This window comes from Bufo bufo, chromosome 11 (genome assembly GCF_905171765.1).
Source record: "Bufo bufo chromosome 11, aBufBuf1.1, whole genome shotgun sequence".
NCBI lineage: Eukaryota > Metazoa > Chordata > Amphibia > Anura > Bufonidae > Bufo > Bufo bufo.
The window spans coordinates 19,191,067-19,205,345 of NC_053399.1; the positions used below are offsets into that span (position 1 = coordinate 19,191,067).

A 14,279-nucleotide genomic window follows, 5' to 3' on the forward strand; every position below is an offset into this window, starting at 1 on the left:
TATGGACCATGCTGGTATAACCTGGGCATCTCCTGTATATAATTATATATGTACAGCTGGTATAAGTTATACATCTTCTTGTATATAGTGATATGGAGCATGCTGGTATAACCTGGGTATCTCCTGTATATAATTATATATGTACAGCTGGTATAAGTTATACATCTTCTTGTATATAGTGATATGGACCACGCTGGTATAACCTGGGCATCTCCTGTATATAATTATATATGTACAGCTGGTATAAGTTATACATCTTCTTGTATACAGTGATATGGAGCATGCTGGTATAACCTGGGCATCTCCTGTATATAACTATATATGTACAGCTGGTATAAGTTATACATCTCCTGTATATAATTATATATGTACAGCTGGTATAACCTGGGTATCTCCTGTATATAATTATATATGTACAGCTGGTATAAGTTATACATCTTCTTGTATATAGTGATATGGAGCATGTTGGTATAACCTGGGCATCTCCTGTATATAATTATATATGTACAGCTGGTATTAGTTATACATCTTCTTGTGTATAGTGATATGGAGCATGTTGGTATAACCTGGGCATCTCCTGTATATAATTATATATGTACAGCTGGTATAAGTTATACATCTTCTTGTATATAGTGATATGGAGCATGCTGGTATAACCTGGGTATCTCCTGTATATAATTATATATGTACAGCTGGTATAAGTTATACATCTTCTTGTATATAGTGATATGGACCATGCTGGTATAACCTGGGCATCTCCTGTATATAACTATATATGTACAGCTGGTATAAGTTATACATCTTCTTGTATATAGTGATATGGAGCATGCTGGTATAACCTGGGTATCTCCTGTATATAATTATATATGTACAGCTGGTATAAGTTATACATCTTCTTGTATATAGTGATATGGACCATGCTGGTATAACCTGGGCATCTCCTGTATATAACTATATATGTACAGCTGGTATAAGTTATACATCTTCTTGTATATAGTGATATGGAGCATGTTGGTATAACCTGGGCATCTTTTACTTAATTTTTTTTTATCATGATTTATATTATTTCTTATAGGAAAACAAGACATAGAAAAATGAAGATCCTTCTGTTCTTGTGTATCGGGGCATCTCTTGTGCACTTGGGGGTCCAGGAATATTCCTATCTGACACTTACAGCCCCCAAACATTTGCCTCGACAGAATTCCAATGACTATGTGTTTTTGAGCCTTGCATTTAATCTTGGGTCTCTTGACTCCATATATGAAGATTTGGAGAATCCTGCTGGCACGTTTCATTCTGCTGATGGAGTCGCCATTTTCCTAACTGATAATCGGAGTCCCATGAATAAAAATGCTAAGGTGATGGCTGCAGATTTTGAAAATCCAACTGAGGCCAAAGCCCAACTCAACAAATATGTTACTGACAACACAAGTGGAAAAATCAAAAATGTATTCCGTAGCTTTGAAAAAAATACAGATGCTGTTGTCATCAGTTACGTAGGTAAGTCTGGTCCTAACAAGCAAAAGCCGCAGGTCGTGTATACAGTCTATATCTAATGATGTTAATAATTTACGTATTTCCTTTCCTTCTTCTTAGACAAATGGAAAGTTCCAGTCAGTGAAGGTCGGAAATTCACTCTTCAGCTGACCGGAGAATACAATGTTATGGTGAATAAAGAGCTGGGTTTCACTATGATAGAGATTCCAAAGAACCAGTATGTATCTGCACTGTACACTATACCGGATGTGGGGAAGGAAGAAGCAGTGGGGGCAGTTATCAGTGACGATAACCTGGCGTTGTGGAGAAAGTCAATGACCAAACAGTAAGGGTTCTGTTCTGCATTCAGTCTTCTTTCTTACTAACTGCCAGTAATGCCTCTGTGCAATATAACTACTATAATATTGCCTCCTATGTACAAGAATATAACTACTATAATACTGCTCCTATGTACAAGAATATAACTACTATAATACTGCCTCCTATGTACAAGAATATAACTACTATAATACTGCCTCCTATGTACAAGAATATAACTACTATAATACTGCCTCCTATGTACAAGAATATAACTACTATAATACTGCCTTCTATGTGCAAGAATATAACTACTATAATACTGCTCCTATGTACAAGAATATAACTACTATAATACTGCTCCTATATACAAGAATATAACTACTATAATACTGCCTCCTGTGTACAAGAATATAACTACTATAATACTGCTACTATGTACAAGAATATAACTACTATAATACTGCTCCTATGTACAAGATTGTAACTACTATAATACTGCCTCCTATGTACAAGAATATAACTACTATAATACTGCTCCTATGTACAAGGATATAACTACTATAATACTGCCTCCTATGTACAAGAATATAACTACTATAATACTGCTCCTATGTACAAGAATATAACTACTATAATACTGCTACTATGTACAAGAATATAAATACTATAATACTGCCTCCTATGTACAAGAATATAACTACTATAATACTGCTCCTATGTACAAGAATATAACTACTATAATACTGCCCCCTATGTACAAGAATATAACTGCTATAATAATGCTCCTATGTACAAGAATATAACTACTATAATACTGCCTCCTATGTACAAGAATATAACTACTATAATACTGCCTCCTATGTACAAGAATATAACTACTATAATACTGCCTCCTATGTACAAGAATATAACTACTATAATACTGCCTTCTATGTGCAAGAATATAACTACTATAATACTGCTCCTATGTACAAGAATATAACTACTATAATACTGCTCCTATATACAAGAATATAACTACTATAATACTGCCTCCTGTGTACAAGAATATAACTACTATAATACTGCTACTATGTACAAGAATATAACTACTATAATACTGCTCCTATGTACAAGAATATAACTACTATAATACTGCTCCTATGTACAGGAATATAACTACTTTAATACTGCCTCCTATGTACAAGAATATAACTACTATAATACTGCATCCTATGTACAAGAATATAACTACTATAATACTGCCCCCTATGTACAAGAATATAACTGCTATAATACTGCTCCTATGTACAAGAATATAACTACTATAATACTGCTCCTATATACAAGGATATAACTACTATAATACTGCTCCTATGTACAAGAATATAACTACTATAATACTGCTCCTATGTACAAGAATATAACTACTATAATACTGCTCCTATGTACAAGAATATAACTACTATAATACTGCTCCTATGTACCGGAATATAACTACTATAATACTGCTCCTATGTATAAGAATATAACTACTATAATACTGCTCCTATGTATAAGAATATAACTACTATAATACTGCCTCCTATGTACAAGAATATAACTACTATAATACTGCCTCCTATGTACAAGAATATAACTACTATAATACTGCCTCCTATGTACAAGAATATAACTACTATAATACTGCTTCCTATGTACAAGACTATAACTACTATAATATTGCTCCTATGTACAAGAATATAACTGCTATAATACTGCTCCTATGTACAAGAATATAACTACATTAATACTGCTCCTATGTACAAGAATATAACTACTATAATACTGCCCCCTATGTACAAGAATATAACTACTATAATACTGCTCCTATGTACAGGAATATAACTACTATAATACTGCTCCTATGTATAAGAATATAACTACTATAATACTGCCTCCTATGTACAAGAATATAACTACTATAATACTGCCCCCTATGTACAAGAATATAACTGCTATAATACTGCTCCTATGTACAAGAATATAACTACTATAATACTGCCCCCTATGTACAAGAATATAACTACTATAATACTGCTCCTATGTACAAGAATATAACTACTATAATACTGCTCCTATGTACAAGAATATAATACTATAATACTGCTCCTATGTACAAGAATATAACTACTACAATACTGCTCCTATGTACAAGAATATAACTACTATAATACTGTTCCTATGTACAGGAATATAACTACTTTAATACTGCCTCCTATGTACAAGAATATAACTACTATAATACTGCTCTTATGTACAAGAATATAACTACTATAATACTGCTCCTATGTACAAGAATATAACTACTATAATACTGCTCCTATATACAAGAATATAACTACTGTAATACTGCTCCTATGTACAGGAATATAACTACTATAATACTGCTCCTACGTACAAGAATATAACTACTATAATACTGCCCCTATGTACAAGAATATAACTACTATAATACTGCTCCTATGTACAAGAATATAACTGATGCCCATTTTCTGAGCATCAAACTGGAAAACTGCCACATTACACCCACCCACACACACATACACGTCTTCATGGATTTCAGATTCTCTTTTAATCTTCCTGTGTATGTTTCATTGTATTAATGGAGATGTAACCTTTGTGTTGCTCTTTGATTTGCTTAGGTTGATAAATCTCGAGGTGCCTCGAGCTACTCTGTACGGCTGTGCTGCGCTGACCACTGAACTAGTTATCACCGATGATTTTGAATACAATAGAAGCAAGGTGACATTTGCATTTTCTTGCTTAGTTATATTATCTTTGGAATGTATATAATGTGAAATATAATTATCGAATTGAGGAAATAGATTTATGAAAGAGATCGGTGACCCTTGTTCCTTTCTTCATGCAATGCTGACTCTGTATGCCCATTCTGTGTGCCCATTCTGTGTCTTCTCTTTCGCAGTACACAGCAAGAATATCAGCAACATTCCCATAAAGTGTGGAAACAAAGACGAGAGCTGATGAGCCTCCGACAGCCAATCACATGCTTGAAATTAGTCCCGTTTAGAAGAGAAATACAATGTTTCCCATTAAAAACAAAAATGCTTTTCTCTACTACAAAAATAAAGCTGCAGACGTAAATGATGGCGTCCGATCCTTGTGTCTTATAACTGTCGAATACATTGCTGAAGTGAAGCAGCTAGTCACAATGGGCTACCCTGTGTCACACATGATGCAGGGACAGGAGGTGTTCCCGAATCCATATCCTGGCATCTATGTTCATACGTGCCCTCATTGTTGAGAAAAATGAGGTTTTCATTTATGCAAATGAGACTTTAGGAGCAAGGGGGCGTTGCCATTACTCCTACTCCAATTCCCTCTGCAACTGGTCAGGCAGTGAAAAAGAACCCCATTTTTATACCTGTGCTATTGAACGCATAATTCAAAGACATTTTACCGCAAACATTGCACTGTTATATTTGGATTAGTGAAGGCATTACTGCATCCCACTCCTTCCTATCCCACGTCTAAAGTAATGCATTGCCATCCGCTGTTGGACCTGATCGGCCACACCGGCGAGCAGTTGGTAAAGTACGTTAAGCAGCAAAAATCTCCAACTCCAACTGGGAAAGGTAGTCAGGGATAGTGGCTGGAACATCATAGCTGTGTTGCATTTAGGGGGAAATAAAACATGCCTCCTGCGTGGCATATGTGATAAATCTAGTCATGCAACACTTTTTGAAAAAGCACCGTGGCTTGCACAAGGTGCTGGCCATGTCCAGGTGACTGTCCTCGCATTTCAGCCATTCTTATGCAGCAAGGAACTAACTTGTGGGCTTGCAGGGACAGAACGCTCTACTGGTACACCGATTAATCTGCAATATTCCAACTCGCTATAACTCAACCCTGCATATGCTAGAGCTAAAGTTATGAATGATATCATCATGCACCAGACAGCTACAGCTGGGAGTATGTGTTGTTACAAGGTCAGGCAGTGGCAGCTCATCAGAGACACCTGTTGCGTACTCAGACCTTTCGAAGAGACCACCGGATTTGTCAGTAGAGGCAATTTTGGGAACAATAATGTCACCCCCCACCCTGATATTTATGTTGGGAGGGTGGAAGAAGAACAGCTTACTGGCCAGCCTGTAGCTGTTGGGGACCCACAAGGAGAAATTCCCATAGAAGATGAGGATGATTAGGTGCCATCTGAGGAGGAAGAGTCGTGGTGGAGGAGCAGGAGGATGATAATGATGATGAAAACTCCACCCATGATGTCCAATCGTCTCAGTCGGGAGCAGCCAGAATAACTGGCTCCTTGGACACTCTGTCCAGAATGACGAGCTGTATGCTTGCTTGCTTGCACACTGATATGTGTATCCTTACCATCAAGTAGTCTGATGAATACTGGATAGACTTTCTTTTTTTTCGCCATCAAAACTAAATGAAGGTCTTTTTGTTGCCAAAAGGGAGGCCAAATTGCACACAGTGTATGCAGATTGCCGCAGCTTTTGTTGAGCTGACAGCTGCTGCCCACGTGTCTGAGGCCCCTCTCTAGCCCCCCCATCTCTGCAGAGTTACCTCTACCACATGCAGCAGAGGCTGCAGCAGCCAGTTCATTCTCATGACTATGATGGAGAAATTTCTTCACATGCTGCACTAGGCTGACACAAATCAGCAATTGGAGATGTACTGGAAAAATATAGTTGTGATGGCACACTCTCATCTGGTATATACTGGAAAAATTATTAGGTTTAAAAACGTATTTATTTATATTCTTGGTATAAAAACAATTTGATAGACTGGTTGGATGGTTTTGTAGTTGATATCAAGGTGTTATGTGCAGGCTGAATGCATATAATACTGAAACTGGGTACATATAGTGTTCAATACAATGGCTGAGTACACCAGCATTCTTATAGCACTTTAATGTATCCAGCCTGCATAAAGCAATTAATGTATTCAGCCCACCTATAGCACTTTAATGTATCCAGCTGGCACACAGCACTCATTGTACCCAGCCTACATTTAGCACTTCAGTGCATCCAGCCTACATATAGCACTTTATTGTATCCAGGTACATATAGCACTTTAGTGTAGCCAGGTACATAGAGCACTTTAGTGTATCCAGGTACATAGAGCACTTTAGTGTAGCCAGGTACATAGAGCACTTTAGTGTATCCAGGTACATAGAGCACTTTATTGTATCCAGGTACATATAGCACTTTAGTGTAGCCAGGTACATAGAGCACTTTAGTGTATCCAGGTACATAGAGCACTTTATTGTATCCAGGTACATATAGCACTTTATTGTATCCAGGTACATATAGCACTTTATTGTATCCAGGTACATATAGCACTTTATTGTATCCAGGTACATATAGCACTTTATTGTATCCAGGTACATAGAGCACTTTAGTGTATCCAGGTACATATAGCACTTTATTGTATCCAGGTACATATAGCACTTTATTGTATCCAGGTACATAGAGCACTTTAGTGTATTCAGGTACATAGAGCACTTTAGTGTATCCAGGTACATAGAGCACTTTAGTTCTTTTAGTTTACACCACACACGTCAATCACCAATGTGCATGTATTTTACACACACCACTATATAAATATAAATATATTACTTCAACCCACACCAAGCTACTTACTATATCCAGCTTATCAGCACCTCAAACCGGATATATACGACAGTTTCCTCTCTATCCTTGTGTACTCAGCCATTGTATTGAACACTATATGTACCCAGTTTCAGTATTATATGCATTCAGCCTGCACATACCACCTTTATATCAACTACAAAACCATCCAACCAGTCTATCAAATTGTTTTTATACCAAGAATATGAATAAATACGTTTTTAATCCTAATAATCTTTCCAGTATATACCAGATGAGAGTGTGCCATCACAACTATATTTTTCCAATTTATTGTCTATACGGTCTCTAGGTGTACCGGTGTATGAGTACCTCTATCCATATTGCACAGTCAGCGAGCCACTGAATTATCCCATTTTTCCAATTGGAGATGTACACCTTCAACACTAAGGTTCAGTCCTATTTGTGCATACCATGTTCCCTGACCCCACGGACTTCTAGGTAGGGACACTGGCCCAAAACAGCAACAACTCTCTCAGTACTGTCTTGACTAGAGTCCAGTGTCATCTCAGAGAGTCTTTTCAGTGTGACAGGGGAATCATGACACAAAGTTGTCCTACGCCCGTATCCAAAACATCACTTTTGTGAAAATGAACTAGGCATGGATCCATGAGTATTATCACATTCCTCCGGCTGTGGTCAATGATTAGATCTGCCATTGCTGACAGTGCCCTATCATGCCACTGCTGCTGTCTGCCTGCCTACCATCATGTTCTATAATGTTCTGCTGCCACTGCAGCTGCTACTTCCTGCTGCTAATCCTCCTACTGCCACTGTCATTACCTATCCACATTGTTTATTACTACTACTACTACTACTACAATACTTTATTTAGATCTAGATAAAAGAGTATCCCAAACCTAACTATAAGGCTGACTATGGTACATACAAGATACAAATAGAAACAGATATAAAAAATTTACAAAACCACTCTCGCCTCATCTTTGCACCTCCTAGGCGTCAGGACCAACAAGGGAACCCCCTATGTAGTATCCTCTGCCAGTCGATTATGATGAGCTACATATGGTAGAATGTATCTTTCGCCCTTGTTTTACCACGTCTAAGGGAATCTTTTGTATCCTTGTATACCTTTTTGTATCTGTTGTTGCTTTAGGACCGTATTTTACTCTTACATACCCCCTGATGAACCCGTCTCGGGGGAAACGCGTTGGGCTGAACCGGTATTAGGTACCACCATGCAGGGCATTAAAGGGTATATCAGGACAGGTATGAGGACGGGGAAACCCCACCATCAGGAGTTGTCCCCGGGCTGAGGGTAGACCAGGGTTTTCTGTAGGGACAGTTCCCCCCTCCCTGGTTTACCGGTAACTCCCCCTACCTTGCTCGCTAAGTACATTCCCCTAGTGTTTTCTGCAAGAGCGGTTTGGTTTATTTTTTATATCTGTTTCCATTTGTATCTTGTGTGAACTGTAGTCAGCCTTATAGTTAGGTTTGGGATGCTCTTTTATCTAGATCTAAATAAAGTATTGTTTTAAGGGTCCTCATTTTTCTAGTATGTGATTTATATTCAGATTGGGACACCACGTTATTATTGTTTCCATATCATTATATATTCTTTTTCTTGCTACTACTACCTCTAAAGAGCCACACACATCTACTGCCTTGTCTGGTCCATGTTGTGCTGCTATTACTGTCACTACTATTGCGGCCACATGCCACGATTACCCTACCCTTTCCATATCCACACTGCACTGCTGCTTCTCTCAATTAAATTGCAGAAACTTTCCAGGCTTGTTCAGAACAAGTCACTCTATCTTCTGACAATTAACACATGGGTGTCTAAATACAGGAAGGCATTCTGCCCATGGTAATGCATACTTTTTGGGTGCTTGCATAGAACAAGCCACTGTTTCTTGTGACATTAACATGTTTGTGTATAAACAAGGACAGGGATCTTCACCCATTAAGGGACAATTTTTGGAAGCATTCTAATATGCAAAAGAAAAACACATGTGATAGTATGGAGTGTTTTTAAACACACTGATTGTTAACATAGTCAACCATGCATTTACCCATAGCTATAGATGTTAGTGTCACTGTGACATTACATTCTATTGCCGCCATTGCATTTAACAGGTTAATGGAAAGGGCTAGGAGAAAGAGCAAACATTTGTGAAAACTTTTAAAAATATATTTAAGAAAAAAGTCCTAGGAGACCTCAGAGTATCATATACTAATTTGAAGGCTAATTTGAGCAACTTTGATTCCTGTAGAATCAATTCGGACCCAAATCAAACTTTTTTTTAAAAACATCTCAGCTAATCAGACACGCTTTCAATGACTTGAAGGCTCAACTTTGCAATCTGCAACTGAGCATCTACTAAGAAGCCCTAAATGTCCACCAGTATCTGCCATGGTTCATCCACCTGGTTATTGCTTTGTACTTTTTCACAAGGAGATAGAAGGGGATAAACATCTCAAGAAAGCCCAAAGAGGAAGCCTTATGGCTAATGCACAGTTTGCACCCAGCACTTTTGTAGCCTGCAAATTATCTCAGACAAGGGGATCTCCAATCTGAAACTTATACCATTAATATCTTCTGTCCATGCTGGCTCTAACAGCCCAGTCTAGAATTCACCAGGAGATCTTGGATGTCTTGAGCCTGAACGAAACACAGAAGAATAGTTTAGAAGAAGATTTGCACAGACCATCTCCCTGGTCCTTCTCCCTGGCTCACATCTTTACAGGTTGACATTGTAAAAAGCCATTATTGTTTGACAAATACCGGTACTTGAAACTGACGAAAAGTTTTCTGAATAAGAAGGAATATTAGTACCATGCCGAGGTCATGAAGACAGTCCACAATTGCTTTTCTATGCTTTTATTCAAGAAAATTAACATCCAGAAGAATGTACATATTTTAGTACATATCCAGGCGTTTCAGTCAATTATTACCTTTATCAAAGGTGAACATCCAGCTGCTATGCCTCCTCTCCACTACCACACATACTACTAATAAAGGTCATAATTAGATATGAGCGAATCCAAGTTGACGAAGTAGAATTCGATCCGAATTTCAGGAAAAATTTGATTCGCACCGAATCCGAACTTCCTCACGCTTCGTGGTAACGAATCACATTTTTTCCTAAAATGACTGCTGCACATGTGAGGACATGGAGCAAGGAACTCTGGGAAGGCGGGATCACCCATAATGCCATCCATGCAGCCAATCAGTAGCCAGTCAGCCCTGTGATGTCACAGCCCTATAAATAGCGTCAGCCATCTTGGATTCTGCCATTTTCCAGTGTACTTAGTGCAGGGAGAGACCTCAGCAGGCGCTAGGGACAGTGCTAGGAAAGACTTCATTGTGCTAAAAAATTATTTACAAGTGCAGGGAAAGATTATTCAAGGTGTAGGGAAAGTATAGGGAGGAATCATTCCACAGCATTTCTGTTGAACAGGGTTCAGTCGGGGAGGTTACAGCCTGGGTAATGGGAACAATCCTATTACACCTTGCTGCACTGACTGGGGATCCAAATTGCCATTATACAGCTCTGTAATTCCAGCAAACCGTTCTTGTTATTGGGGTGATACAGCCATTAACAGGGTTTATTACAAGGAAATATTTATACGTTTTATTTGTCCTTGTGCGGTGCAGATATATGTTCTAAAGTATTTTTTCGCTTGCATTAGTGAGAAAAAAAGGGCTTATTAGCCGTTGTGTGGTGAAGTCTGAAAATTACAGCACTTTTGGCATGTATTAGTGGCACAAAAAAAGTATTTGCCGTTGTGTGGTGAAGTGAGAAAATTACAGACTTTTTTGGGGTGTTTTAATTTCCTTTTTATTTATTTATTTGATCTAACAGTATGTCAGACAGAAAAGTGCCAGGCCGTGCACAGGGGAGTGGCAGAGGCCTAAATGTTTCTGGCGCAGCAGAGTCAGACACCCCCAGCCAACAGTCGGTGGGTTTGTCAGAGACAACCCTTAGTTGAGCAGGCCCCGTGCCCTGACCTGTCCTCAACCTGCCTCTGTCCTTTTCTGTTCCCTCAGCCAGAGATGCTGTGGGCTCAGCCCCACTATACAGCGAGGGCGAGCTACTAGAGGAGAGTCAGCAGCTACTGGCCAGCCAAGATGTGGAGGAGACATCCACCACTTCCTCCGCTAGGCAGGCAAGTAGTGATGAGGAGAGTGGCGTGGGAGATGGTGTTGCGAGCGGTCAGGCTCCTGACCCAGAGACAGTTGAGGAGGACATCAGTGATGTGCAGACAGTACTTGATGATGTAGCTGATCGCACTTGGGAGCCGGGTGCAGAAGAGGCTTCATTATCATCAGAAGAAGAGGGCGGCAGCTTTCCCGTGAGGTAGTGGTGCACGGGTTCACGGAAGCAGTGGCGATAGCAGTCAGTCAGAGCGTAGTGTTGGGGGTAAAATTACCTACTTGGCGGTGTGGCAGTTTTTTGTTAAGCCGCCAGAGGAGGTGAACATGACCATATGTAGAATCTGTGTGCAGAAGGTGAAGGGTGGACAGGGTGCCAATGTTGGCACCACGGCCCTGCGTCAACATATGCAGAGTCACCATAAAGTGGCCTGGGAGAACTGTGGCTCCGATGTTGGGGTCCAGCCTGCCGCAGAAACCGCTGCATCACCCAGTGGCACGCACCCGGTTTCAGGCAGTCAAGGCTCCACCACCTTAGCCGAGGGAAGCTGTCTGTCCTACCCATCATCTGCTGGTCCTGATGCTCCTGCTCCTCGCCCTCCTAATCCTCGGCAGTCATTACATCAGCAATCAATCACTAAAACTAAAGCGATTGCCAAGAGACAACAGTATGCGTGCACTGATCCAACGGCGCAGAAGCTGAGCGTGCTCCTTTCCAAGTTGCTGGTGCTCAGTCCCTCCCTTTCCAAGTCGTGGACTCGGCATCTTTCAGAGAACTGATGGCTTGTGCCAAGCCGAGGTGGAGAGTCCCAAGCTGTCATTTCTTTGCCAAAAAGGCAGTACCAGCCCTTCACACGTATGTAGAACAGAAGGTGGGCCAGTCCTTGAGTATGTTGGTGTCTGCCAAAGTACACGGCAGCTCCGACGTGTGGAGCTGTAACTACAATCAGGGACAATACATGTCCTTTACGGCCCACTGGGTGAATGTGGTTCCTGTACAGCCACACCAGAAACTTGGCCAGGTGGCGCCGCTTCCGTCTCCACGTTGCCATGCCGTTGGTCCTGCGACAATGTCCGCCTCTGCCTCCTCATCCTCCACCATGTCCTCAGCCTCCACTGCAGGGACAAGTCACAGTGGCCCTCCAGCATACCACATGTGCAGGACATGGCGGGGTCACGCTGTTCTGCACCTTGTTTGCCTTGGCGAACTGAGTCACACAGGGGAGGAACTGCTCTGTGTCCTTGATCAAGAAATCGAATCCTGGCTTTCTCCGTGACAACTCAAAATCAGAACCAAGATGACCGACAACGGGAAGAACGTGGTGTCGGCGCTGCATCAAGGAGAGCTGATCCATGCACCCTGCATGGCACACGTGTTCAATCTGATTGTCAAGCGGTTCCTGAAGTCTTCCACCCATCTGCAAGACATCCTAAAAATGGGCAGGAAACTTTGCATGCACTTCAGCCACTTGTATACTGCAAAGCACACCCTCCTTGAGCTGCAGCGGCAGAATGGCATCCCCCAACATAGGCTGATATGTGACGTTTCCACCCTCCATATGTTGGACCGACTATACGAACAGAGAAAGGCCATAAACAATTTCTTGATGATGCAAGCGGACAGGAGTACTCCCCTGTGTAACTTCGATGTCAGCCAATGGCAGCTCATGCGTGACACCTGCCGTTTGCTCAGGCCACATTATTTGTCAGTCGCCAGGGCTACGGGGTGAACAACATCATTCCACTGCTTCACGTCCTGGAAAATCTGGCTGGTCAGGGGACTGGAGACGTGGTGCCAGTGGCGTAACTACCGGGGAAGCAGCTGCTTTGGGGCCCGGCGTCCTGGCAGCATGTGTGACAGTTTATTTTCAAGCTAGTTAAATATCGATTCTTGCCTTAATGTTCAGGGCCCCTTCACAGCAGCAGCAGCTGACCAGACCCCCTCGCTAATGTGATCTAATCTTACTGTCTCCTAAAGTCTTTTGATGTGTCTGGGATTCGAACCCACAACCTCCAATGTATCAGTGGCAAAGCATTTACCCTCACAACCATAAAGGCTGCATTACAACTGAATGAAAAAATATGAGACTTCTACTGTTATAGCTGGCTAAGTGTACATCTATACACATGACAGCTGCCCCAACACACCCAGCACTGCTATATCTCTATATGATAGCTCTGCTATATCTCTATATATGAGCAGCTGTCATGTGTATAGATGTACACTTAGCCAGCTATAACAGTAGAAGTCTCATATTTTTTCAGTCAGCAGCAAGGCACCTCTTATGGTCTTGTGGTTAGGTGCTTTGCCTCTGATACAGAAGGTCGTGGGTTCGAATCCCAGCAGAAACTTTTCTGAAATACAAGCACTGACTCGCATCGCATCGCTGACATGGAGGTAAGTAGAAGTGTTTATTTTTATTTTTTAATACCCGACTGTTACTGCCATGGGGGGAGCGGGGGGCACTTGATACTGGCACATGGGGGGAGGGGGGGAGAGGCACCTGATACTGGCACATGGGGGGGGAGAGGGGTTGGCACCTGATATTGGCACCTGGGGGGAGGGGGGGTTGTCACCTGATACTGGCACATGGGGGGGGGGGAGAGAGGCACCTGATACTGGCACATGGGGGGAGGCACCTGATACTGGCACCTGGGGGGGAGGGGGGTTGGCACCTGATACTGGCACATGGGGGGGAGAGGCACCTGATACTGGC

General features: G+C 41.2%; 1 protein-coding gene across 4 annotated transcripts in view; it reads left to right on the forward strand.

Moving 5' to 3' along the window:
* Positions 1–4,920, forward strand: part of LOC120982616 (serine protease inhibitor A3L-like) — a 30,021-nt gene extending 25,101 nt beyond the window's left edge. For all 4 annotated transcript variants that reach the window (XM_040412895.1, XM_040412893.1, XM_040412892.1 and 1 more), the window contains 4 exons: positions 1,076–1,500; positions 1,597–1,822; positions 4,461–4,560; positions 4,742–4,920. In XM_040412895.1, the coding sequence (XP_040268829.1) occupies positions 1,095–1,500; positions 1,597–1,822; positions 4,461–4,560; positions 4,742–4,774 (765 nt within the window). In that variant the 5' untranslated portion in view covers positions 1,076–1,094 and the 3' untranslated portion in view covers positions 4,775–4,920. The remainder of the gene's footprint in view (positions 1–1,075; positions 1,501–1,596; positions 1,823–4,460; positions 4,561–4,741) is intronic.
* The last annotated feature ends 9,359 nt before the right edge of the window (positions 4,921–14,279 follow it).